The sequence below is a fragment of the Amblyomma americanum genome, chromosome 1 (genome assembly GCF_052857255.1).
Source record: "Amblyomma americanum isolate KBUSLIRL-KWMA chromosome 1, ASM5285725v1, whole genome shotgun sequence".
Taxonomy (NCBI): Eukaryota; Metazoa; Arthropoda; class Arachnida; order Ixodida; family Ixodidae; genus Amblyomma; species Amblyomma americanum.
This window is the reverse complement of record NC_135497.1, coordinates 300074383-300101657: the sequence shown is the minus strand read 5'-3', so window position 1 is coordinate 300101657 and position 27275 is coordinate 300074383. Positions and strand designations below refer to the sequence as shown.

The following is a 27275-nucleotide window of genomic DNA, read 5'->3' as shown; positions in this document are numbered from 1 at the left end:
CATGAAATATTTGTTTTACACATTTTTGTAAAGCCAACAATGCAAAGAAAAGCAAGGAGCTGTAAGTTTACCAATAACCGTTCACAACCGTTACTTGGTTATTTTACTGTCCGTTCTAGACTGAATGAACTAAAAGCTAACTCGGGATAACACGGAGAGGGTGCGAGGATGATAGTATATCACCAGCCGCGGCGAAGTAGGAACGCGAACCTGTACTGTGCGCAGCCGGGTGACGACCAAGAAGCTCTCTCTCGGATCCGACAGGTGACATCCAGCTGGCCTCAGGCGTCGCGCTCATTCCCCAATCGACTCTTTCGATAAATCTATTTCACGCTATCGTATGCTAACCGAGCTGATCGTAATTGGGAAATAAAAGTGGAGCCCACTTTGATGCCGATATTTCTATTAGTATAGTTGGAATGATGCTACTCAGGATCAGCAGTCCAGAGAGCACTTCATGATACGCCAGTGCAGCGACAGAGGACGGCTAAGCTTTCTCATGTGCAAGCGTAGGGCTAAAGACGTTCAATGACCTTTGCGAGATGGTGCGATGTAGGCTGCGCTGCCGCTTCTTCCGACAAACAGCGATGTCCGTCGTGCCAAGGCCCCAATCTGTACTCGCACGGGGAAGTCGCGTGCGGAGCGTATACTGAAGCGAAGAGAGGTTGTGCACTGAATTCATGTCCATGTCTTGCACATGAATATTCTTCGAAATAGATCGCCAACCTATCTGCCGCGGCCACTTTCTCGTATCGGCCACGTGAGGTTGCTTTCTCATCTTGAGGCATCCTGAGTCTGTGTTTAAAACAGACTTGCATACTTCTCTTTAGCAGCATCTGAAGTGACCTACCCAGCACGCGTGTGGTTCAGACACTGACAGCAAAGAAGAAGGGAGGGCGATGATGCTAGCATATCGATTTGATTGAAGATGGCGGAAATACTGCTATGAGGTGTACGGGGCTCTAGATTCGCCACGCACCAGTGTCTTCAGTGCAAGTACTCAAGGCTCGTCACTCCTGGCATAAGTAATGAACGACTTTGATTTCTCAGTAGCGAAGTCAGCAACTGGCGAAACATTTTTGTTGACCGGGTTGTGGACTCGGGACAACAGCCAGTCTAGCGGAGTATCGACTTTCCAGCTGGGACACTCATGATGCCAGCAGTGGCATCGAGAGGCCGATTCAGTCGGCATAACGAGGAAATGGAATGACGCCTTAGCCAAACGTATTGCAATGGAAACATCGGAGCAAATTTTTTTCTTGATGTGCCAACACATGCAGTTCTTCCTCCTCCGCAACACAGTTTAAATGCGTTAGCATTAGAACCCCCATGTCGGAAAATCTGTCCCTCCGTCTGTCTGAAGCCTCTGTTGGCAGGTGGCAAAGTGGAGGGAAGGAAACCCCTTTCTCAGGAGAAGTGGACGGAGAGGGTAAGTGGGACAGGGAAGACGATGAGAGGGCTTGAGGTGACGGGTGGCGGGTGAGGGAGAGTGGAGAGAGGGATACTGCGCGTGGCACACTGTGGATGCTGGGTTCGATCGGGATAGTAGAGCCGGGATACGGCTTGTCAGACGGTGTTTGATGGACTCGATCACGCTACCTGCTCGCATCGTCTCAACTCGTCAGCGGCTGCTCCGTCGGGAGGGGGAGGCGGGAATACTGACACAAAAGAATTGCAGCAATTCCTAAATTCGTATTTATTAAACCTAAACCACTGATTGGGTGCATGTGTTCTTGCGGGGTTTGTGCATTACTGTCAAATTATTTTTGCATGTGGTACAGATATTTCTGTCTGTTCTGTAAACATGAATTTTATCCTTTATTAATGAGGTGTACTATTTTGTATTCATCCAATGCCTTTGTACTGAATGTCAATTATATTTCGCAGCCGGACCCAAGAAGTGGCCACTGGCTATTTTGTCCGACAGTGCTCTGCGTATTCTTTGTACCGCATATGATGCATATGATCAAGTCACCTCAAATTCGAAAAAAATACAAATGCTAACGCATACACTCTAAACAGAAAGGAGTAAAAAAGGAGAAGGCTGTCCCCTAGATATTCCTTCTATAAAAGGGAGTGTGCTAGACGACACCTTACTTTTTCTTTACTCCCATATAGGCGTATTCGTGTTAAGAATGTACTTTGCCGCATGAATCGCATTGATTATCTGTACTTTTTTCTTCAGACCGATTGTTGTTCTGTTATACACTAACTGCATGTTCTTCCCCATGCGTAATTAGGTTCCTCATTTATTGTCGCGCGCTCCTGTTCTTCTCTAGAGCCAGTATGTTTATTGTCAAATGCTAGTTGCGCCCTCTTACCCTGATGTACCGCCTTTGCCTCAAGTAGCTAGTCAACGTGGTTTTCTTTTCTGCCGTATAGTAGCTAGAGTTCTTACGGCACCACTGAAGACCAAAATGTCTCCTTACCTTACGCAGATTTAGAGCTTGCGGGGTGCCATAACTGCTCCACTAACATGGCTGAGAAACTAGCTGGCTACTCTTGGCAGAGACGGCACTTGTGCACGCGACGAAAGTAGCTCTGATTTTTTTTCTTCGCGTTGTGGTAGCGAGGGCTGCAAGTAAGCAAACGGGTCACTGAGAGAAAAAAGGGTTAGGTCGTGTGAGGTTATGAAGAAAGGAATAGAGCCGCAAATGCATCACTCTGGGCGGACACCTAAGCCGTGCCGTGAGGGAATGGATGAAAGGGTTGAAAAGTGAATAGGAGGGAGAATAGAAGTGTATACGTGCACACCATGCGTGGTCTAAAGTGTACGCGTCGCGAAAGAGCAGAGCGACATGAGATTTAAATTATATTATTTTTCCCGAAGTGTGCACTGAAGAGAGCTCAAATGAAAGTTGGAATGGTTAATTCTGCTGATAAAAGCGCTTGCCATCGCGAAACTGTGTGGTTTCTCTCTCGTGCAGACACACTAGTTAACGTCGTACTCTCATCCTTTGCATGAGTGGGGAAAGAGAAGAAAAAAAGAAAAATCGGAAAAAGGGAAGAGGGTGTTAGTGAGCGAAGCAGCCTTCTTTTACTTTAATTTCTTTCACTCAACTTCTCCTAATATTCTGACAACCTTCCAGACAAAGAGCAAGAAAAAAAAACGACAGAAAAAATAGCGAGGAATTATAAAGCACGCGTACGCTCTGTGAGAATTCCGTGCCCGCTGGTGTGCGGTTGCGTTCTAGCAGCGCAGAATCACCTAAACGTGGTCTCCATGAAGGCCGCCACAGGTCGAGGCACCGCACCCTCTTTGTTTCGTGCTTTCCATGCGAACCGACTCCTGGCCTCCAAGTTCGAGATTATCACAGCAGTGATAACCGAATAAAACCTCATCGGTACCCCGTAATTCCCCTGAACATTTTTCCGCTGAAGACTGCGATATGCCTACAGCACCCACCGGAACTGCAGGCAAAGGCCGGCCTAGTTTGCATGAAAATGTAGACCTTGTGTTTCGATTACAGGCCGGCGCTAATAGGCAAATAAGAGTTTGCTCCCATGGGCGAGCAGAGGGGCGCTGATGCCGCCACAGGAGAGGCGCGGTAGGGTTGGTCCCCTATAGTCCTAGTGCCAGAGACTGACCGAAAGGGACGATGTATGTACGAAGCTTGAGCCATGTTTGTAATGCAGGCTTCCTGTGACGAGCTTCTCATGTCTCTCAAGTGCCCCATCGAACTGAAATGCGCTAAAACATTCCTATACCAAAAAGGAGCAGGTAATATAGCACAGCAGAGTCTAACCAACGAATCACACGAATAAACTGCAACAAATCAATGCGCCTGTGAAAGCTTCTGTGAATTGGCTATCGGGCTGTAAATTGTCGTCATGGAATAGGGGAGCATTCCAATCCTGCTGGCGAATATTTCACAGTACCAATAAATTTAAATAACCACACTACGCTTGGACATACAGAGCAAGTGCAGTGGGGAGAGGGTCAAACGAGCGCGTTTGTATCTTCATTCACCAACTAGCCCGTCAACATGCACTCCTTGATTTTAAGCCCTTGAAGGCTCGGCTTCAAATGGGAAGACGATCAAATACAAAGATATGTAAAGCGTCGAGGACGACAAAATAACCAAGTTACTTATTAATGATCGTCCGCTTATAAAGTTATATTCTATCGATTGATTGATCGATTGATTGATTGATTGATTGAGTAATTGATCGATTTATAGGGGGCTCCTTTTCAAAAGGGCACACCCATTCATCCCGGCGACATGCGCGCAACAATGACCCGGCCCGATCGGATCGTGAGGTGCGGAAGCCTGCATGCACGCACTGCGTTCCGCCACAGCCTCGCTGCCATCCGGACACACGCGCGCGCTGAGCAAAATGCGCCCACTGGACGGATTAGGGAAAGTGGACGCCGGGAGTTGCGCAATCGACGCCGCGCACGCAACCGATTGCGCGGTCGCCGCGACGAGTGCATTGCGGCCGTCCGCGTTCGCTGTTCGCGGCTCAGCGGAGCAGCAGCGGGCGCGCCACGGTGGCGGCAGCAACAAGAGGCCCGCGGCGTCCCCTCCTCCCCAAGATAGGAGAGGAGGAGAACGCCGCCGATTCGGCCGCGTACACCGGCGCATACCCCATCCGACCGCGGACAGATTATCAGATCAGAGCAGGGCGCGCAGTGCGAGTGCCAGCGCCGCCGCCACTCCCGCGCCTCCATCAGATTAGTTATAATGCGGTGCTCGCGGTGAATAACGGGACGTCCCGCCGGCGAATGCGCCTTCCGGTCGTCAGCACGCGGAGGGAACAGATTGCGTGCCGCGGAGGTGTGGCGATGCCGCCGCCGGCGAAGCGCCTCCGATTGGGAGCGACTGCCGCCGCTGTTGCGCACGCACGCGTTCTCGGTTCTCACTCTCTCTCTCTCCATGAGCGGAGAAATAAGGTTGCGGCCGTAAACATGGGCGCAGCGCGGTAGTGCGCTTTGGGCGAAGAGCTAAAGCCTCCGCGTAGCGAGCACACCCGCCCTTCGGCTCGGTAACTGTGGCCAACTGGGAAGCCTGTATTTACGCGAGTGAAGCGCGGCCGAAAAAAACACGAGAAGGAAGTGAGGCGTGAAATTGAAGGATAGAAAGCGAGAGAAAAGAAAGTGTAAAGAAGTCTAAGCGAGGTTTTTCAACTCACGCTAAACCGGAACAATCGAATGCCATACGCGTGCTCTAGTTTGTACGGGCGCCATTATACACCGCTGGTTTTCGAAAGCGAGGGGCTTGCGTAGGAATAAACCGAAAACACACTCTTGCGCGCTCGCTCACATACACATATACATGCATAAAGGAAAAAAGAGAAATGACAGATCCAATACGTAATGATTAAGATTACGGTAGGCATTCATACCTCTAGATAATTCTGGCCTCGCCGTGGCTACTCAACGTGTCGAAGGTTAAAAATGCATCAAGCGCCTTTGCTTAAAACTATTTTAAGATACTTTTTTGCAGCTTCCCTTCCCGCTCACGCCGACAGTAGGTTTGCACCGGACTTGTTCTATTCGTCATATCTGGCGAAGACTACACGCTGTTCTTTACGGGCGTTAAAGGAATTAAGGAAACATATCTGTTGCCTGTTTGCCGCTCGTGCTTTCATGCAAGAATGAAGCAACACTGTGTGCAGCGCCACACTCGTCTGAACGCCTACTGGCGCATAGCATAGTGCAACTTCCTGGTGCGCACAACGGGCTGTGGCATGTCTTATTGTTTTCCTCTGTTTTGGGCGACCGGACTTTAAAGTCATACTGCTTCAGACGCTGCATGTGCGTTTCTGGCGAATCGGCCTCAGGGAGCCTGCGATGGAAGCTTCCATGCCGATATCGCAGCGGAGGAAGCTTTGATCAGGACGGACAGCCTTCAGCGACACCACCTGCTCCAGACTATCTCCAACATCCGGGTTCTGCGTGCATCTGCTTGAGTAGACCGTGTCGGGAACACACAAAACGGGGGGACTCTATTTGTCATGGACACGTCTTTCATACTTTAAGGCCTGTTACCGCTTTTGTCGCGACTTCAGTGGCTGCAGGGACTGCGGTAATTTTCAGAATCGCAGTAGAACAATCGCAGCCTCGCTTTGGCTATTGCGTAGGGTACAAAAGATTATGTGACGTGAGACAGTCAAGTTATGACCGAAAAAAATGTGAATGGGGTGATGAAAGTAGACAGTCAAAAAGGCAAATTAATTTGAGTCGAACTTGTCCGATGTCGTAGAATTTTTTTTCTTTTCATTACCTGGTGTTTCTGTCACTGTCAATTTGCTCAAGCGCACCTGGAATTGAAATTCAATATTTAATTGGAGTATGGATGCGTTCGTTTGCGAGAAACAGCCTCTTGCGAGTGAGCGTTGGTTCTTCGTCTCTCCCTATTGTGGTGGTGCCGCTTGTTGTAACTCTAATAGCTAAGTTTGAACGTTCACTAACCGACCCATATATTATTGCTTCTCCTGAGTGGATACGCAAGCATGCCGCTATTGCCGCGACAGAGTTTTTTCAAGAGTAGAAAGCCGTAAACATTACGCTGAACGAGCACTCCATTCGAATAAATTATTTCTTCGATCTCATGCAGTGAAATTTGAGCAATGAAATGTCACTCCAATCATACTGAACACCGTAGGTCTATTTCGAACGGCAACATTTGTTTTCGCTCTGTATTTGACTGCACCGCCAATATCCGTGCTTCGACCTTGAATGATTAGTAAAAGTCCTCTATCTACACTGCACCTAGAAATATGAGCTGGCTGCGAATTCACTTGGAATCAAGGATGCAGAGGTGGAGTTGTGTGGAGTTATTGCGTAGTCTGTCGTTCATAATCCCCCCCCCCCCCCCCCCCCCTATCTGTAGATAGAGAGAGTTATATGCTTCGTGTTTCGAAATTTAGGACTCACCCTGACTTTTTGAACTCGCATGAGCGTCAGGTTTTACAAACATTTTAACCGCACTGTGGTCAGCGGTTCTCGCAAGGACCCTAAGGAGTGATCTCATTTTTGCCCAACTATAAATAAGGGAAGACTAAAACAGGGGCGCGATACATTCATGACCCAACAGATACGCCAGTAACCGAGGTATTCAAGTTGGCGCAATTCGCTTTTTTTTTCCAACTTCGTAGCCGTCTTTATAGTGAAGGAATACGTTTTGCTGAAATGTGATGCAATTGATCTCGAACTAACCTTATCGTTGGTGAACGCAAGTAGAGATCTGGCAATGCAGAAAGATCGAGAGGCATAAGAAAAATAAAAGGGGAGCTAACCCGGGTTCTTTCTCTTTTCCTAACATCATTACGTGTCTACACGAGCAGAAACCCTTGTTCTAGAAATGCAGAAGGCTGGGCGGACGCGGCAAGCGTCTATCCTGGAGACAGTCGCGTCGCACGTTGCGACACGAGCCGGCAAGTTTTAGAGCGTACATTTGTTCGCGCTTCGTATGCCTCTATTTTCTTTATGTGATGACAAGGAGTTTCGCTTTTCTTTTTTTTTTGTCCCCTCCGATGTAACCGGAAGAGCGCTGTTGGACAACAAGATTCGAGGGACGAGAGAGAGACGGTATGGAGGAGGGGGAAGGGTGGGGTGAAGGGCCATTCGAGAAACGATCTGCAGGCCGTACATCCTCAAGCATTGTTGCTTTCTTAACGTTCGTCGAGCACCTATCCAGCAGGTCTGGCGGAAACTGCCGGCAGAAAGTACAGCTTTCCCTCTGAGGATAAACGAGAGCGGAACTCATAAGCGAAAGTCAACCGTCCATGGCGAACCCCGAGGTAGATGCACGCTTCCGTCCATGGGCGGAGAGGGACCCCCTCCGGAGCGTTGACCAGCTCTTGGCAAAGGGCTTCGTTTTGTCTCCTCTGTTCTCAAATTACTCTGGGAAAACTGCTCTTGCCCGTTCACTGAAAAAGGCCAAGTATGCTCGCCTTAGTGGACGCTATGCACGGCACGTGTGAGATGGTGTAGATGAGACTCTTAGGCTTAAATACGCTATGCAGAACGTCATTTCGGAGAACAGGAAACAAGGATTTACTACTTGGTGAAGAAAAGCCTTACGGAGCGTACCGTTAAAGTATCTCAGCAAGACAACTAGCATTCGCGACCCCATAGAGTCTTCAGGAGGGTATGCGACGAAATAGGGACAAACTGCTCAGAAGACTGGGTATGTCAATTGTATACATGATGCAATATCAGTAGAGGACGCTCCCTTCTTTTAGAACGGCAGCTGCATGTGGGCCTCTTTACTGAAAAAAGCGCCAGCGTATGCTTTGGTGAGGTCGATCGTGACCTTAACCGAACTGTGCAGCGATTCGTGGCGCATCAGTGTAGTAAGCATGAGCGGCACCTTCGAACAGCGTCAGGGGCTCTGCTGGACACCTCCGCATTCCAGTTGCTGACAGTAATGATTGTCGTGGAGGGAATGGAAGGAGGGAAAAGAAGTGTGGCTGGGTCAAAAACTTAATACGTGCTGTATATACTTACATTGTCACATTCTCTTGGTAGAAATTCTCCTGTAAATATTGTTTACTCTCTATGCGTGCTGGATAATGCAAGATTCGGTCCTGAATCATGTGAAGGTTCGCTTCCATGTACTGGCTATGGGATGCCTATGTAGAAGATGGCCGTAGAAAATTTATGTACAAGATGACTCAACAAATTGTTAACTCAGCAAAGGCTGCACCGTTCGAGAGAGATGGGCATTCGTTTAGGTTGTAAGAAGCTTTTCTATCGACTCAAAGCTTTTGTGTTTGGTCACTGACCTCTCTTAAGCAGTCGAAAAAAAAAAGGTCGCAATGCTGGTATAATCTAGCCAAAGGCACTGGTACCTTTCTTTCTGTTTTGGTGTTTCGAGGTGTTTCTTTTTCGCAGCGAACGGTGAAGGATCCCTACGGACGGGGAATAATTTCGGGGAAAGATAGGAGGCTCAGCGTAAACACTTTTGCTAGAGTGAGTTTTCTTCCAGCAGTGCGCGGGATACGCAAAATGATCAGAGCTAACAAAGGGCAGTGTAGTCACCACCGAATGGCACTTCACATAAACATTATTCACGGCAGGAATTTTTATGGTAGGCTGACCTGGGTACTGCTATCTTTTCGCTTGAGCGCTGCGATGGCCAGCACAGCAAAAACCCTCCCCTCACCTCCACCCTTTCTTCCGACTGAGTTCTTCTTTATCCAAGCGAACGAATCAGCAAGGAGAAGCGGAGAGTAAATTGTGCATGCGTCGCAAACTGCTGATTCTCCGTTCGCTTCGACTCTCAGTTAGCAAGATACACAGTACACCTCTGTTCCCAACAGTCCCGAATGTTGATATTCATGCACAGATGGCAAGGGACAGCGTTACAGCGTTGCTGAGAGGGTTTATGTAGGGTTTCGGCCTGCGGCGGACATAAAGAAGTGAACGGGGGCGAGGAAGGTGCTGCGAAAGTTGGAGGATCTTGACCGAGCAATCAGCGAGGTGAAGGGAAGGTGTTACAAAACGCTCTCGGGTTATGGGCGTCAGGTAGCTTTTGGGGCTGTTGAGGGCGTGAATGGGGCCAAAAGTCAGATGGAGTGAGGAACTCAGAACCGGGATAACCTGATCGAGCCTGGTGCAACACACGAATAACTGGAGGTCATTAAAGAAGAGGTAATTACATGTAGTGGACTGACCTGGGCTGATCCCGCAACCAAGCTAAACCACTTGTTTCCACAGCCAGTAATAAATCACTGGCTGTAGTAATAAGACGGCAAGATCAAGCTGTAAAGCTGTGTACATAAGCTACTCTAAAAAAAAAAATAACAGAAGTGCCGCGTCAAGGTCAAGCCAGCACCGTCTGTGACGATATAAACGCGCTTTAGTCGATGCAAAGTGCGAATCTGGTCGGCTCTAATTGAGGTTTGCGTGGAAGGTGCAACTTTTCGCTTCATCGCTTAGCCCTGCCGTCGGGTTTAAGGTGCCGCTCAAAAGCGACTTGTTTTCACACATGAGGTCGCGTAAGGTACAAATAACTGACAGACTAAAAACAAATCCTGTTAGTGCGTTTCTCTTTCTGTTGTTAATTAAGAAAACAGGCAGTGGGAATGACACGTAAATGGAGACAGGCCTCACGTGGCTCGTATTCCGGTGAGTCCGTGTCGGTGATCTTCTGCAGCACGCGGAAGGAGCGGGACTGCACGAAGTCTCCCGGGTCCGAGGCGCGCTGACCGGCGGCGGGGGGACGGGGCAGCGAGTGCGTCCGGTTTGGGTCCATGTAGCGGTCCTGCTGCTGCGGCGAACCGTCCAGGTTCAGCCTGGAAGCGCCACACATGCCGGATGATGGCGCACGACTCATATACTGGGACGGTGCCGTTCGCCGCATGAAACGGGCAGAACTGAGCACTCCCATTTGACATGCAACCAATTGAAGTAGTGGAATTTCACTAATATTTGTTCAAAAGCGGAAACCAATGGCAGCCACAGTGACGTGCTTACGAGGGGGTAACTATACAGAATCCGAACAAAGTGATCTAGCCTGCTTAGAACCTTAATTTTCTGGAGAAGAGTCAGCTTTCGCGCGCAAATATTCTACATCGAAGCGTTTTGTCTGAGCTCGTCAGTGACCGAAGATCTGGAACTAAACTGCCCTTGGAGCTGTGATCACGTATTTCAGTGACACTTATGAGATGTGCGAAAGATTTCTGCAGCAGAGTACGCTATGGCGTTCGCGATTCCCGAATGCGGCAACCGCATTTTGATTAGTGCGTAATGAACTAACAATTTCTTGTGCCGAGATTTTAGCGTGCGTATACGGAATTTAAAGACACATGACGTACAGCAAGCGTTTCGAAAAAAAAAGAAGCGACCTCTGAAATTGGCTGATAAATGTGATACGCGCTCTCTGTCTTTTTCTCACGGAGTTTACCATAAGCCTTTCGATTGTGAACTTGGCACTCAGCTTTCTTTTACAAGTACTTTTTCGCACAAACTAAATTGTGCCCTCGTTGCGGTGAAATTTCGCGCAATGTTCGCTCTTTACGGCCTGCTTTGTGTGCTATCGCACATACGTTCGAAAACTGTCTCGTTTCCGCGCAAGAGAACTGAACATAGACTCATTCACCGGCTAGCAAACAAAGAATAGAGAAGCAAAGGATCAGTTCGCTATCGCCCGCTCAGAAACCCCGCGGGACACCGCGGGTAGGCCATTCAGTGCCCCATTGAGAGTGAATTGTGCCTCACGGCGTCTCGAAACGGGCACGGCGGGCAATCGGAGATTGGGGGCGGTTGCGTGAAGATCAACAAGGAAACAATGAAAAAAAAACAGTCACAAGGTCTGTGGGGTGCGCACATCATTCCCCCTGCACCAAGCACCGCACGAGGTAAACGTTCTCGTGCGCGGCGTTGTGCAATGTCAGTGGGCGTGCTTTTCTCTCGCTGGGAAGGGAACGAGCCGCTAGAATGTACGGGCGGCGGCGCTAATAGCGCTTCGCAGAAAGTAAAATTAATAATAATATTTTTATTGGGACACGGGCCCAACAACGCAACCGACTCTTGTACAGTCGTTTTCTCAGTCATTCAAGCGGCGCTCTTCAACGAGGTTGCCACGAATGCGCTGTACGACTGCGAAGGCACTTTGGGCATAGCGATGAGGACACATCATCGTTCGAAATCATTAGGCGAGAGTAGGCAGTTTTCGTCTCCGCAGTTTCCCGAATGACACAAGAAGGGTTACTCGAATTGCGGAATTCAATTTTTAGGCTCCTGTCGGGCGAGTAGCACGCATATGCCGAGTCGCTGAGTCGCAGACCACAGCGCGCGCAATCCCTTACAAATATATGTGATGAGTTTGCGATTTCAAGTTAATCATCTTACAGGCCGAGCTTTCCTGGATATCAGCAACTAGCGCCCTCTGTCGGCCGCCAGTGGCGAACACTGCGTAACCGAATGGGATAATTTTTCATTCGTGATTGCGAGAAAACGAAAGCTTCCCGAGAAAGAGTGCGCGAAGATGTTTGTTTTGGCTTACTTTTACTGAGCGTGTCTGAATCTGACATATAAAACACCTCTTGCACTCGCACAGAGGAGTTTTGACGTTTATAGAAAATGAATGAGGTGTTCCTGGACACTGAGAATTCTCGCGGTAAATTCTGATAATCAGCGCCATGCAGCACGTGGTGATACCCATAGAAAATAGAAGCACTTCTACAGGTTTCCTGTGCTTGAGACATCGCACTTACCAGATATTTCTGATAATTACAGAGATGATTTTCCTGTGCATTGTTGATTAAAATTGGCCAGCAAGTTTCTGATTGAGACATGGTGAGTTTTTTCTTGTTGAGATTCTTCTTAATTCGCGATGTATGCTAAGCTCATGATGTATTTGTACATCGCTTTTGATGCATTAAAAATAGTGTTTCTGCGTTTCTGTAGAAAAAACATACCTTGAATGCCATTTTTTACAAGACCTCTTACAAATTACGCACAAACTACAATTATGCTCTCTTAAACGTACTGCAAACATCCACTAAATAATTATACGTGTCACCTTTGCTGAACCGTGCAACAGTCCACAACCAGACTCTTCAATTATTAGAGCAAGGAGCTTCCACCTGCCCTATGAAAGAAGCAAGTAACAACAAGACCGAGAATAGGGCACTACAATGTACAATTATATGTCACAGCGATCACTCTCCTGATTCGAACTTCTCCATAAATTGGACATATGCTTACATATTGGCAATAAAAGGCCTCTCAGTAGGCGCTAGTCAGGAGTTGTCAATAAGCAGAGTTGTCTCAAAAATTTTGGCTTCATGTTCGCACTCTCTGGCAGGTACAAATAAAGAGATCTGACTGCAAAATGTTAGTTGATTTGCATCATTACTACATGAGCAATTGAAAAAAATGCCTGGAGCAGTGCTTTAAAAATATACTGCGCTCATGTCGTCATGCATAATGACATGCGCTCAAAAAACTTTTGTCCCTCAGAAAACAAAATGCAAAATTTAACCAAAGGCATCATTATTATCATTATGTAAGACGGATGTCAAAAAGTTGGATGCAACAGCTCATCAAGAATGTATGATGTCGGTCTGATGTAAGAACGCAACAGATGTTGCCTTTGTGATTAATTTTTGATGACTCGCGATAATTATACCGTAATGCTATCAGAAATTCAACATTCATTTTTGCAAGGGATGGCTTGCTTCTTATGTTTTTTTCGCACGAAGGTTGATCAGCCAAACCTACTTCGTTCCCTATTCATCGCATGCTGGACGACTTCTACGCACCCTTCCATCTGGCGGCTGGGCGGATCTCCCCATCCTTCACCCTGGGCCGCTGCTGCCTCCTGGCGGGCATTGATGCGCCTCTGGATGCGCGGAGACTTGATCTCCGACAGGTCCAGGCCTGTACGAGGAAGTAAAAAATGTGAAGTTAGCGCGTATGAGTTCTCAAAAAAGGACCATTGAAACAGTTCGGACTGAAATGACCTGCAGTCACGTGAGGATCTTTCTTTTGTTTGGGAAAAAGACGGCACTGCAAAAATTAAAAAAAAATGATCTGAAGGGCGGTACCACAAGCTCCATATCTCATGGTCACAGGAATAGTTTAGGCCGCGATCACTGTGTTTACTTTCTTTAGCGTTGCTTAGAGCTAGCTTTACGTGCGCTTTGATTCAGTAGTTTATGAATGAGCTGCGAAGAAAATAGCCGTGTTGTTTAACTTAGCACGCCAAGACGCAGGACGCATTCTTACAGACATGCACACAGCTACATTCTTCTTTATTTTTGTTTTTGCAAGTGTATTCACTTAGGATGTTGTCAGAAACAAGTAGTGAGAGCGCAAGAAAAAAAAACGAAAAAATGGGCACCGCAGAACAGCCTGGTCCTTTTGATTTTATTCAGCAAATATATGTTCGCATTAGAACCAAGAAGATTTGTGCTGGGCTTTTCCATCTGCTCGAACATGTTATGAAGGATTAAAGCTCATGTCCAGAGTCGAGTCATCCGCGCGCTCGCGCCTTTCATTTGTTAAGCTACTCTCACAGCCAGTGCAGGCTCTGCGGAGACAGACGCGTCGAACAGCATGCGTGTGACCTCGGCCGTGATGAGATGTGGCGAGAGCCACGGCGAGAACTGAAGCGCGAGCATCGAAATTAATAGAATATCGCCGTCATGCACCCCAAACCACAGCGCTTAAATTTGGTCGCTGTAATAACTCATCCACGAGCCCTGAGCCGTTCTCAGGATGCATGCGTCGCCCCCAACGAACGAAGGGTGAGTCAGTGCGGAAGTCTCTTCCCTTCATCAATTATCTTTTTTTTTAGCTGTTTACGAGTTTCATCATGTAAGACTCTGCTTTTGATAAGAGACGAGCAAATATAAAGCCACCCAGATCACTTAGAAGCCCACTTGTTTTCGATCACAACGTCCTTAGGTTTTTTTACTTTTTGGCATGAAATGGTGAGAAAAAGCAGACTTTAAAGACAGACTGCTTTAATATTCAAGAAGACAGCTGGTAGTTATTTTTAACGAGCCAGGAAGTGGCTAGTCAGATTTCGCTAGACTTACGTCGCAACAAAAAGCTAAGTACGCGAGAATGTTTTGCTTGAGAAGACTCAAGAGTATTGAATTCTGTACAGCTTCAAAGTAAAAAGGGTTGTAACAAAATACACATAGCTCCTTTTTCCCTCTCTTTTCTTGTTTTTATTGCACGCATTCATTATCCAATTTTTTCTTTGAGCCCGTTAAATTTGAAGAATTAAGATAATTCGCACGAAGAATTTATTTTGGCTAAGAAGTGAACAGGTCGCACCAGAAGTGTACTTTTCCTAACGCTCTGCTGTTATACTGTGAAGAGGACGCTTCATCCTTGGCCCGGCTATTTTTTGCAACAGTTATCGATCGGTGTTGCGCCGTATGGAAAGACGGTACATTTACAGACTACAGATTATTATCTTGAATCATCTTTCATGAAAAGGTCTGCCTCAGCTATGAAAACAGTAAGTATTTTGTGCGCATAAAAAAATGGTGGTCCCACCGCTTATTCTGGTGCGATGGTAGCCTGGTAGTTCAGTTATACTTTCCACCACTGTCCTTGAGTTTGAAATTGGTTTTTCGTTGTAGTACGTACGTTTGCATAATAAAGAAAAGCGAACAATGCGTGGCTGACCAAGCCGTTAAAATAAAAAAAATTAGACCCGCTCCGAACCATCAGGGCGCCTTAAGCTCTGGACCTAAAATAATATGCCAGGTACGCGATACAATAAAACATTTTACTTGACGACCAATCTCGTTCGTTACATTTAAAGTACAGTGTACGACACCACACGTTGAACTTTAAAACCGGCAATTTTGCCCTGTAGTAGTAGGTGCTGGCCCTCTTCGTGCAGATGCCGATCTTGCTCAGTGAGTGAATAAAAATTTACTTTGCTATTTCTAAACAAACCACCCTGGGGGAAGCCCTTTTACAGAGCTGCAATGTCGGCGGCCGCCCTTTGCGCCAAGTCAACCAACCGCTGCTGGTCTGTGAGGGCAGAGCTGGTCTGCCCCTACTTCTAAGAGGATTGGGTGGGGTGAATGATGGGTGGGAAAGAAGGGACGGCCTGGCATTGTCAGATAATGTGGAAGGGGGAGGGCTGGCTCCCACAACAAGGACATGTTCAGGCATTAGGCGAGGAATGACCGTCGAAGTAAAATAGCAGCTTAGGTAATGTGTCAGTCTGCAACAGCCTAACGGAAGTGGCTTTCCGACGAATCAAGGTCCGATGAGGAGGAGGACACCGTCGCCGAGAGTGGCACAGGACCGCCAGATAAGTGTTGAAGGAGAAGGGTTCATCATGGTCCGAGCTTGGTGTCTGTTCCGTGGGTAGCCAGAGGGATAACGTTCAGGTAAGCACATGAGCAAGCTCATTTTCAAGAAAGCCAGCATGATCAGGTACCGAGTCCATGCGATATGTGCTGTTTGAGTGTGTGAGTATGTGTTCCAGCCGGTGGCTGGTGTTACGTTGTGAGACAGCACGAGGTTAGCTCCTACACGCGTGTTGCGAGTCGGTGAGTGTGACTATCGTAGTGTTCGTGTAGGTACATTCGGTATTCAGGAGTGTCCGCTCCATCGCCCGTTCCTGTAGAAGTGGAGCGTCGCGGAGACCGACTTTGGTTGAGGCCTGGAGACGTCTAGCACATGGTTAGCCACGACTTTCACTCCGCGCATGTCGGTGCCAGGAAAACGCATCCGTGCAGAAGACGGGATCTGCCTGTGTAGCCGCTTGAAAGGTCCGGGGTAAGTAATTTGGGGCGATGATTCCCGGCGCGCTGCATGATGAGTTGTGTCCGCGTGCTTAGCTCCACCACTTGTGCTGCGAACAGTGGAGTGCCTACTTTTCTCGCCAATTCCATTTCCAAAATGTGCGTCACCGTGTTTTCTTTTTTGGCCCCTCTTATAACCTTTGCATTCTGACAACCTCTTCTTTCTTTTCTAGAGCTAAGAAGTGTCGTTTCACTGCCACTAGTAATATTAGTAATTTAGCCATTAGTAATATAACGTACACTGCACACGGTGAGAGCAGATATAACTATTAAGCTACACGAGAAGGCAAGGGAAGATATTTATTTTCTATTTTTCCTGCTTAAAAACCGTTAGAAGTACAGTAAGAAAATGGTTAGCGGGAAAGGAGCGATCAAAGGTGGTTCCTCGTGTGAATATATTTTGCCATTTCCTATAAGTGAGAAAACAGGGTTTACCCTGTTAACCTTCATATGTTGCTACGTTAGGCAATATGCACGTATTGAGAAATGCAATATTGTTTCTTTTTTTGTGTTCTCCGCATACACGAGCCTGAGAGAGAGAGGAAGACCTTATGAAAGGAAAGGCAGGGGGTTAGGCTGGGGCAGACTGTTCTGGTTTGCTACTCGCGGAGGCTGCACACGGTGGAAAAAGGTCATAACGAGAGTCAGTGAGAATAAAGAGACCATGGGTGACAGAGCCTACACATATCGGCTGCTAATGAACCTCTTTGTAGGCAATAGTGAAGTTTCGTGCACAGTAAAATTTTCATTGAGTGTTTTGGAGGCGTTTGAACGCTACTATAGCTTTGACCTTATTATTTTTTGATAAACACTAACTCCCTTTGCCGCTAACTTCTTGTCCTTGCTACTTTTCTAAATTATTAACATCTCTTTGAAAGGTTAAAGAGAACCGCCTATCGGCCTTTTTTTTAAACCACTGTTACCCTTTGTATCTCTCTGTTACTATGATCTAGCCTGCCTGCATCAACTGTTTGTCGCATCTTTGAGCACATAATCTTTCTCGTTAAATTGCGCTGCTCTTTTATTCACGTGCTTAAAGTATTGCCTCACCACGGAACGTGAAATACCCACCACCAGGCGTGTATGTGAAGGGCTTCTTGTCTTTGCTGTTAAGCGTGCCAACCAGCTGAGGCGGCAGGTAGCAGAAAGGCTGCGTGCCGTCCTGGGGTCCTTGGGCCGCGATCTGGGCCGGGTCGTAGCCACTTCCGGACGACCTTTGCGCGGCCTTCTCGGCCTCCTGTCAGGCGAGACGGAGAGCCCATGTAGAACACGGACGCAAAAAGAAAAGGGGTTACACGAGGTCACCGAATGGCTGCAGTTTTCCTCGCCGCGCCCTGCTTTATCGAGCGTGTCGTCCGCCATCAGTCGAAGCCCTCGCGCGCGCCGCTCTTCTCGGTGCTTGTCTGCTCTGTAGCTGCCTAAATTCTTTTGCCTTGAGGTGATCGGAAAATTATGCCACATAGTAGAAGACAGCATGGGCGTCTTTGATGAACACCGTGAGATTTATTCTCATATAAATCATCTAGAAGACGGAAAATAATATAGAAGCTGATTGTTGGAACTGCGTCCATTGAGGAGCTTGCTTCCTTAACCTGCTTCCCGACTACTACATCTTCTGATATATAGGGGCGAAATAAACCGTAGCTTTTTTAACTTGACACTTGTAAATGTAAAATACGGACTCCCTTGCATCTCGGCAGTTTTGTGCATCATAAATATTTAACGACAATGAAATTCAGTGCGTTGTGAAGAAATGCAAAAGTGAACTTCGGTTCGAAAATCACAATGCGACGACTCTGATAATGACAAACACAATATTGCTTATATGTCACCAAGGTATGAAATGTGATGGGTTAGAAAATCTCGGATGCATACTGCCCTCATTGAGCAAGGCCAGGAGGAAGAGAAAGGCCAAAGACTTTCGTAGAAATGAACTATTTTCTACCTTTCTCTCTTTTTGCACGCACCTGCTTCTGCCTCCACGTGGGACCACCACCCGATGGCGGCGGCGGGGGAGGTGGTGGCGGCGGAGGAGGGCCCCCAGGGCCACCTCCACCACTTTGCACTGGGGGCAGCGGCGGCGGAGGTGGCGGCGCTGCCGTGTGCGGCGACCCCATCGATGTCTGCGGAGGGGGCGGTGGAGGAGGGGTGGGCGGCTCGTGGCGGAACGGTCCACCGCTGCCGTATCCACCGGACACCGGCGACGACGACGCTATAGGAGGCGGCGGCGGCGGATACGCGTACGACTGATCGTCGTAGCCCGCGGTGGCACACGTCGGTGAGGAGGCCATGCCCCCTAGGGATTGTGCTGGAGGGGGTGGTATGAAGAATGCTCCGGGGCTTCGTCCACCGCCAGAGACGGTGGGCGAGGCGTTGCCCTGGCGCCCACCGGCCGGTGGGGGCGGCGGTATCTGGAAGGTGTTGGGGCTGTAGCCGCCGCTAGACGGCGACGCCCGTCCTTGTCCAGCTGGTGGCGGCGGCGGTATGGAGAAGGAGTTTTGTGCGGCCGGTGACATGGCGCCAGCGGGTGGAGGCGGCGGAATGGGGAACTTGGGTCCGCTCGCGTTAAAGCGGCCGTTGGGTGAGGCTGTCCTCTGGCCCGCGGACGGCGAGCGGCTTCCCCCACTTTGCATGGGGAATAGTCCACCCGTGCTGTAGTACACGGGAGCGTCCGGAGTCTCGGGCGCTGGAGGCCACTGTGGAGCTGACCACTGGGGACTGGTGGGAGTGCGGTTAGATGCAAAGGCCATTCTGTTCGGGTCAGCCGAGCCCCCTGGAGTCATAGGCATGTTGGGGCCAAAGGGTCCGCCTGGCTGTTGCCTGCGAAAAATTTGCATCGAAATGAAATTCGAAAGGAGTAACGAGGTAATTTTTGCGGATATAATGTGTTACTAATAAACTATATGAAAAAATTGTATTGGTCGCGACGAAAAAGAGCACTGCTCTCGCACTGTCGCAAATGAGCGGTCGGAAATGAATGCAGCTTTGAAAAGAGAAATTATGCAGAAACACTCATGTACTGCTGGATTGACCCGGTTGCTCACTGCTGTTAGCAGGTGAACGTCTGGGCTTTAGAAACTCGCGCCCCAGGCAAGTCTTGCTTGAATCAGGACTAGGTGAATTGATGCAGTGCTCTGGATGCGTCTATTTCACTTCCCTTTATAGCAGGAAATAGATGCCCCCTCATTTCCAACACATTGTGATCTCGGATCATGGTACAAGATGTCGTATATAAATTATGTACACATTCCTGTCGCCCGTTGAACAAAATGAAAGACCCAGCTGATAACAGCGTCCCCGAATTACGTTTGTATTGATATGCATGGAAAACAGGCCAAGGCAACAGTAATCAGTCGGCACGGGCGTTTAACGTTCCCTTGGTTGACTAAAATCCCCAGGATAAAAGTTATCGAGATCACGGCGTGCTCTATTTTCTGCTTCCCGTTGATGAATCCTCTTTTTGAGAGACCTCCTCAGCTGGCAAAACCACGCCTTGGAGTCACAGTTTGAAAAGCCTGACTTTCGTCGTGCAGTTCCATCGCCGCATGAGGGTGTCTTATACCCCTGTCACACGGCGAGTTTCAATGGCCATCGAGTCGAGGGTCTTCGAAATTCTCAATCGCCATCGAACTCGAAGGATTTGTGTCGCTGCTACACGGCAAATCTCAATGGCCATTGAAATGGTTCTCGTGTCTTACGCCAAGCTTGTGTGGCGCTACAATCGCTACTTTGGATCTTGCAAAAATAACAAAAATATTTGATAAATGTATACTAAATGCTGAAATACACGCATACTCTTGCACGCACGCGACGGACAGATGCAGACACTGCTGTAGCCACTCTAATAGAAGACGAGCCAAAACCAAGCCAGTCCAACTTCGTCGGAACGCTGCTTCGTCAGGCTTAAGACCTTGGAAATCGCCTTGATATCTGAAAAACAAAAGCTATCTGTCTTTTGAAACTTAATGCGAGGGGGTAAGAATGGGCAAATCGAAAGGGAATACAACAGCTTAGAACACGATATTGCTTTGAGGGATTAGCGACGAAGCTGTTATCGCTGTGAAACGGGCGGGCAGGGTGCCGCCATGTTGTCAACGCTAAGTACGCAAGGAACGCAATGACCGCATAACAAAATTAATGCGCTTAATGCGCTTAAAACCAGTCTGAAACAATTTTAAAATTAATGTACAGACTACTTGAATTAAATTTAGGGGAATAACGTTTTTTCATGCTTTTGTACCGTGAATGTGTCGTGTAGGAAAGTGCGCTTGGCGCCGCTCGAAGCAACGCTAGCAACCTTGGGCAGCGCTCGAAGACCCTCGAAATCTCGATGGAGTTCCGCGCTACTCCGTTGACCCAACAGACTATCGACTCGATGGCCATTGAAGCTGCCCGTGTAGCAGCGCTCGATCGCCTTTGAGTCGATAGACTATCGGTTCGAGGGCCTTCGAAATGCCCGTGTGACAGGGGTATCAGACTGCGTTCGTCATCTGCAGCCTTTGATGCGCAATAGGCCAGCCCTAATCATTGGTAACTTTGCTACCCTCCCGAAGTTCAGTGACTGTAGCGTTCTAATATCGAGCACCAGGTCGTGGGTTCGAATCCATTCACGACAACCGCATTGCGACGGCGATGACATCAAAAGACACTCGAGTACAGAGGTTTCGGTGCGCGTTAAAAAAAACCCCAGGCGGTCAAAATAGATTTCGAGCTCTCCACTACGGCGTCTGTCATCGGCCACTATGCCGCTTTGGCGAGTAAGAACCGCTGATTTTCTCAACTGCGCACCAAAGTAGTACGTATTGCATTTCTGAATCTATCAAGGAGCTGGTAATAACATTATTCCGTGTGCTGAGTGACCGCTTTCGAGTGGTGGTGCTAAGGCTGCAGTGGAAAGCCGGTGGTCAAGGCTGTGTAATGCGCGAAAGTTCGTTTCATACATTCAAGTGACATACATCTAAGTGTTGAGCCTTAAAACTTCCCGAATTTAACCGTATTTAGCCTTAAAACAAATGTTTACTACAAAGTAGTCACGCACATATTATCTAGAGATTGTGCAGTTCATGATAAAGCCCTGGTACTAAACGTTCAGGCCCACTAGCCCGGGACTCATTAGAAAGTGCCAAAATCATAGTGCAGTACTTTCGTTTCAAACCTGAGCAACTTTTTTAGAGCACCCGTAGTTTCGGCGTCGGTGAACCACACGAAAATAACTTTCCAAAGAAGCTAACAAGCTCATTAGACAAAGTTTAAACCCGTTCGTTCCCAAGTCGACCTCTCGCACGACTTTTCGAAGCTCGCGCATGCGCTACAAATTGGCCAGCCCAGTTCGTTCCACTAGTAGGGTTCGCCGCCACCCGTGCGCGCGCGCATACATGCGCCGCACCGCGAGCTGACAGGAGCCGTCATAGCTCGCGTTCTCAAAAACAAGCTGAACGCGCGGTGCGCAGTGAGCGACCGCCGGAGAAGCGTGCACCGGCCGACACGGGAGACGGGGCAAGAATTGACGGCGCAGGCCGGGGAAGCACGCCGCGAATGCAGCGTGTGCCAGATGCGCGCATTTATAGCCGCCGCTTGTTTGAGGCACACAAGGGGCCGGGCCACTGGGTTAACGCGCAGGAAGAGCGGCTCCGTTTCTTTTTACTGTTCGTTACTGTCCGTTTTCTTTTTTCTTTTTTTTGACACTGCGACTGAACCGGGGGGTTTGGACTTCGCTCAAAGTAGTCCTAGAAGCGCGGTATCGCCAGTGACATCGTCCACGTCTTGGAACCTGGTGGGTATAAATATAGAGGAGAACGCCGGGGAGGGTGCGTAGGAGGGGCACGTGGAAAGAGGCCCTGGCACGATGACCGAGCTCGAGGACGCAATCCCGCGACCAAAACCCCGCCCGTTTATCTCAGGAGACGGCGCAGACACGACGCCTGGAGCAGCAGTTGCCAGCGGCGCGAACTCCTGCGCGTTTCCCGGATTGCACTCGCTGACGGAGATATTTCACACGGACGGCCAACCTTGGTTTTGAAGTAGCGCTGGTAGGCGGCAAAATATGTTGTGCGAATGCACTGCCCGTACTTCGCAATTTTTTTTGTTGAAGTCTTGCGCGAACGCCTGCAAGGCCCAGGCCAGTAAGTTTAGTTTATATATTACTAAAACCGGTTGGCTGACTAACCTACACATTAGCGAAGCTTACGACATGAAGAAAAAAAACACAAGATACTGCGTCAACATGCCATCTATCTGCGTACACTCTGAGGAAGTGGTGTTTATTGCTTTCACGTAGCAATACGTGCGCTTTGTTTGGTGGTCGGATTGCCTGCGCTTCCTTCATATTCGCCTTGTTTCCTGTGAATAAGCCTCACTTGTAAGTTAGCGCTCGGCCTGTGTTTCTCCCTCTTTCGTCCCTGTCTTTTGCGCTTTTACCGTCAAGAATGTGTAACCAACACGCCCGTTTAGTAATAGTAATGCAATGTCTATTTGCCAGCTGCAAAGATGTTACTTGAAGACGCATAGCCACCACCGTGTGCACACAATCAGCAACTAGGGAAAAAAACTAATCAGGCTGCGCTGCTAGCCTACGAACGAATGGCTTACACTGACGACTGCATTACGCATTCCTACTACGTCATGTTAAGAAGGGGGCCACAAGAAACTAGGAGCGATCATTTTACTCCGTCCCTTCATTTTTCCACTCTAAAGGCTGCTTAGAAGCGAAAAATCTTGGCAGGGAAGTAAAAGACCTCATTTTTTGTAAGAGCTGGCATTAAGCTGCTAGTGCTCAATGCCGGCCTCTGGAAAGAAAAAAAAAACTCTGCACCTTCTTTTTTTCTCCACATCCACATCCACCGCATTCGCAGTGAAGCCGAGCACCACAGGACAGTGCTGAGATATATAACAAGTTGTGACGAAGGGTGACACCTAGAACACAAGGTCATCACGAATCTGTCAAGACAACATCTTCTATGTTATATTTAAACGGCGGCAGCTTTGTAATACTTTCACAGCCTATTTCTGAGATTCCGCATTCCAAAGCACGTATATATAAAAACGGGGACAATTTTCGAAATGCTGTTATACGCCCACAGGAATCGGTGCGCATGTTGATTGCTCTTCTAGTTCAGAACAATGTGTTGCATTACTGATGCAGAGTAAGGAGTTCGTGAAAAAGCGCTAGACATGAAAAAAAATAAAAGAGCCCGTGTGCATGAGTTCCGTGGCATGGGTTAATACCCCTGCGTAGCATGGTTAAACAAGGTAGTGCTTCTAGAAAAGCCCTGCCCAAATACTGCGAACAGCATTAGCTTTTGCTCACGCGATCAAACATTAGAGCAAGCCCGTACAACCTTCTAGCAACAAAGCCCACGAGGTACAACTTAGCAGCTAGCAAGGGAGGAAATATGCCTGCGACTGCGGAGGGGCACCGGCGCATAGGTGGAAAACTTTATATATATATATATATATATATATATATATATATATATATATATATATATATATATATATATATATATATATATATATATATATATATATATATATATATTTTCAGTGAGACTTGAATCTCAGATGGGAGCAGGAGGCCACATATTGTGGCTACTTCGACTTCTTAAAGAAGCAGGTTTATGGAGAGGGCGGGGGAGGGCGGGATGGCATCCGAAATAGTACGGATGTTGAAAACAATCACATTTTCCCGCATATTGCAGTGTGGTACATAAAAATGACATTTCATTACGCATAACGCTTCAATGCCTTGGCCTTTTTTTTGCTTTTTCAACGTTTTTTTTTCCTTTTCGGAAATCCACAGCATCTTGGTAAACAACCGCGCGAAAAACTGTTACGCTGATGTACACGGACAAATGCATGTTGAATCATTCATAACGTCAAACGCACCGCTTGTTTCGGATAAATTAGGTGACGGGCTAAAGGAACTTGAAAAGGAAAAAAAATACGTTGGATAGTGAAAATAAGATCACGGCTTCCATCTCTGGCTGCTATGGCGGTAGCATATTAATACGGCCGAGACGTTAAAAATGGCCGGAGACTGAAATTCCGGAGCACACTGAAGAACCCCCGCCGGCTCGGTCTAAAGTAATTAGGAAAGTTCCCCCAGTGGGAGGGAGGGGGGGGGGGCGCTTCCCGAACATTGTGTCCGTTCGGTTCGTATACGTCTCGGTGAATTCAATTTTCTTCGCGCCGGCTCTGCCAAGCCTATTCGGATGAGCTCACTGTTCCTCGAGAGCACTCGCAAAGGCAAGCAGAGCTGTCGGTGACATTATTCCGTTCGAACGCAACTTCGTCTCACTCAGCTTTTGGGGCCTCCACGGGCAAACTGCTGCCGCTCAGCGCCACGCGGCCTCGGGTCTCGTTTCGCAAATTGTCCGGCGGACTGGGCGCATGGAAGGCGCGACCTTCGCGGCTCCAAGGAGGCGATAGCCGCAACGAAGTCACGCACTCGCGTGCACCGCGGCGCTGGCCCCTTGCACGGGGTGGCGCCTTGGAAGCGCTCTGCGTTTCGGGCAGGCCGCGTTCCGCCAATGACTCGTAACAACGAGAACAAAACGCCGGCGCTCGACTTCATTCGAAACCAGCGCACACGCGTGCCGGCACGAAGGGCGGCATTAGAGACACAATGAGTGCTCACTCTGCATGCACCTGAAATCGCTCTTTTCACATCTTTTTTTTCTCTCCCTTTCCCTCTCTTTCAGCTCCCCGCCCGCAGCTTCACTTGTTTTTGATCAGCGTGCTTCTACCCTTTAGTTTCCGTTTACTTCTTTCCAGTTTCCGTCCTTCTTCTCAATATTCCCTTCTTTCTTTTTTCTCCCGTCGTGAGTCGAATTCACGACTTTTGCGCAAACTGAAGGCATGGAAGCCGGCATTAGACGCATACACGCACGGCTCAAGCGTGTATAGACTTTGTAACAGCGTGGGTTCGGCCGTGCTTCTTTGTTGCTGAGTCGTTCGCCTTCCAGTCACGAGTAGCGCACACAATGGGGCGCTCCGCGCGCGCGCGCCGCTGCCGGCTTGAATGACGACGTCAGCTCTGACGGATTTCCGCTGCTTGTCACGTCTTGTTTGGGGGCCATTAGCCTTTCCAAAGGGGCTCGGAAATATGAGCAGCCGGCGCGTGAGAGGATGCTTTGTCCATCGACTTGACGTCTGTATGCCGCTGCCTTCTGCTGCGCCGCAAATAAGGAGCCCGGGGAAAATGCTGGGCGCCGATTGAAGGCTCTGCACCGCTTGGAACGCGGCAAAGCTTACCAGGGCCAAACTGTGGCTGCTGAGGTCGCAAATCATGGCACGTTTTTGACGTACTACCTTCCAAGGTCGTCTCAGCTTATACATAGCCGGGGAGCTATTTTGCGATCGAGTAATGCTGGGAGTCAATTGAAACAACTACGGAGATAATGAGATCACGCAACCAGTCAATGCACCACTTTCACCAAAGTAGCCCAGCACCAGGGTTCGTTTCCTATCCATGTTGTGGTGCACAAAAGGCAGCCAATTAGCTCTAAATCTGTGTCAGGGACCTGCTCGTTTAGTTTTGGCAAGGGGGATACTTGTCAATCGTTCTTCACGTGCGCGCAGTCAACATGCGTTTACATTTAGTTTGTGTCTTTTTTTTCTTAGTGTAAGCGTACAATACTTTGCAGCAAATATCACAACGTAAACTATTTTATTTCAGCTGTCCCAATAGCTATGTGCAAAGAAAAAAAGAGGTTAACGTTGTCAGCGGCCTTTCTTCTCTACAGAGTACTCAGGGGAGAATACTTCAAGCATGAATGAGTTCGGAAAACACCTGAGTTCTTTCACAACCGTAATACACACTGAAGAAACAGAACTGAAAACTTCATCCAGTGACATTTTTTTCGTCGCACGTCTACGCGACTATTATGTTCATGTCCGATGCGCAGACCATTTTCCTTTTAGACATATGTTTCAAGAGGCTCATGCTATCCAAGGCACATGGTTGGTCAAAAATCCCCAGTGCACAAGGTCACCGTCGGGGATTTCGTAAGGCATTAACGAGGCCTTCGAAGCTCAAAAATTGCTGGAGGATGAGGTGTAAGGGGTGTCACTACCTCTGTAGCCTGAGAATTTTCGACTAACCATGCACATTTCGCAGGACATCGCCGCCGTAACCAGCAGGCAGCACACAAATCTTAGTTTGCATACGTCTGCAGCAACAGTGCTTAGGTAACCAGTGCATCAGTAAGTTTCTTCCCGTTGTGATAAGTAACGTTATTGGTCACAGGGCTATCAACAGTGAGAGTGTATAAAGGTAATTAGTTGATGGTACACGTCAACTGTACCACAGCAGCGATCCGAACCTATCGGAAGCTTTGCGTTGGAACTGCGCTGGTGCATTGATTTTTATCTCGGAAACGCTAGGCTTCATGGGTCGATTTATGGGTTGGGGAGGAGCGGGGCAGGGAAGGGGGGGGGGGTGTTTCGGGAGGGGCGGCGGTCCGATTTGAACGACATATTTCTTGGGCTTTTTCGTCTAAAAAAATGGGAAATGGGGTTAAGCATAGTTTAATTGCCTGCAAAATTTCTCCCTTGGGAGGGGAGGCACCGTAAGCCCTTATAAATAAGATCACCAGTGTTACTGAAAATGATTTCCTGAAGCTTTTGCATTAATTTACCTAAAATAAAACAATAATAAAAAAGTCAAGTACGACTTAGCCAGCCCGATTTCACTGCTATGTGCCACAATCAGCGTCTGCTAGTTTATTCTTGTACGAACAAACTAGTCGCACCGTCCAAATGAACGCTGGATAACACTGCTTATTTGGAGAAACAGGAAATGATGAGACTACGCGTTGGCAGCGCTAAAGAGCAATGAAAGTGACATTCGTAAAAATGCTACCTTCAAAGCGTATACCTGTTCCCATGAAAGTGCCTAATGATTCGCTGTAATTATCTAATTATCTCTACACTTTTCACAGGACGATGTCCTCAGCAGATCTGAGGTTGCTCCGGTATTCTAAGTTGAATCGTATCCCTAATTCTTCCCGGCTTAATGCTGTTGATTCCTCCTGTATACA

The 27275-nt window shown here is 48.2% G+C and overlaps 1 protein-coding gene across 2 annotated transcripts in view; it reads right to left on the bottom strand.

Moving 5' to 3' along the window:
- LOC144115287 (uncharacterized) overlaps positions 1 to 27275 on the bottom strand; it is a 71041-nt gene that overhangs the window by 25816 nt on the left and 17950 nt on the right. For both annotated transcript variants that reach the window (XM_077649610.1, XM_077649611.1), the window contains exons 2-5: positions 18204 to 19056; positions 17308 to 17473; positions 13219 to 13336; positions 10064 to 10245 (exon numbers count right to left, since the gene is read on the bottom strand). In XM_077649610.1, the coding sequence (XP_077505736.1) occupies positions 10064 to 10245; positions 13219 to 13336; positions 17308 to 17473; positions 18204 to 19056 (1319 nt within the window). The remainder of the gene's footprint in view (positions 1 to 10063; positions 10246 to 13218; positions 13337 to 17307; positions 17474 to 18203; positions 19057 to 27275) is intronic.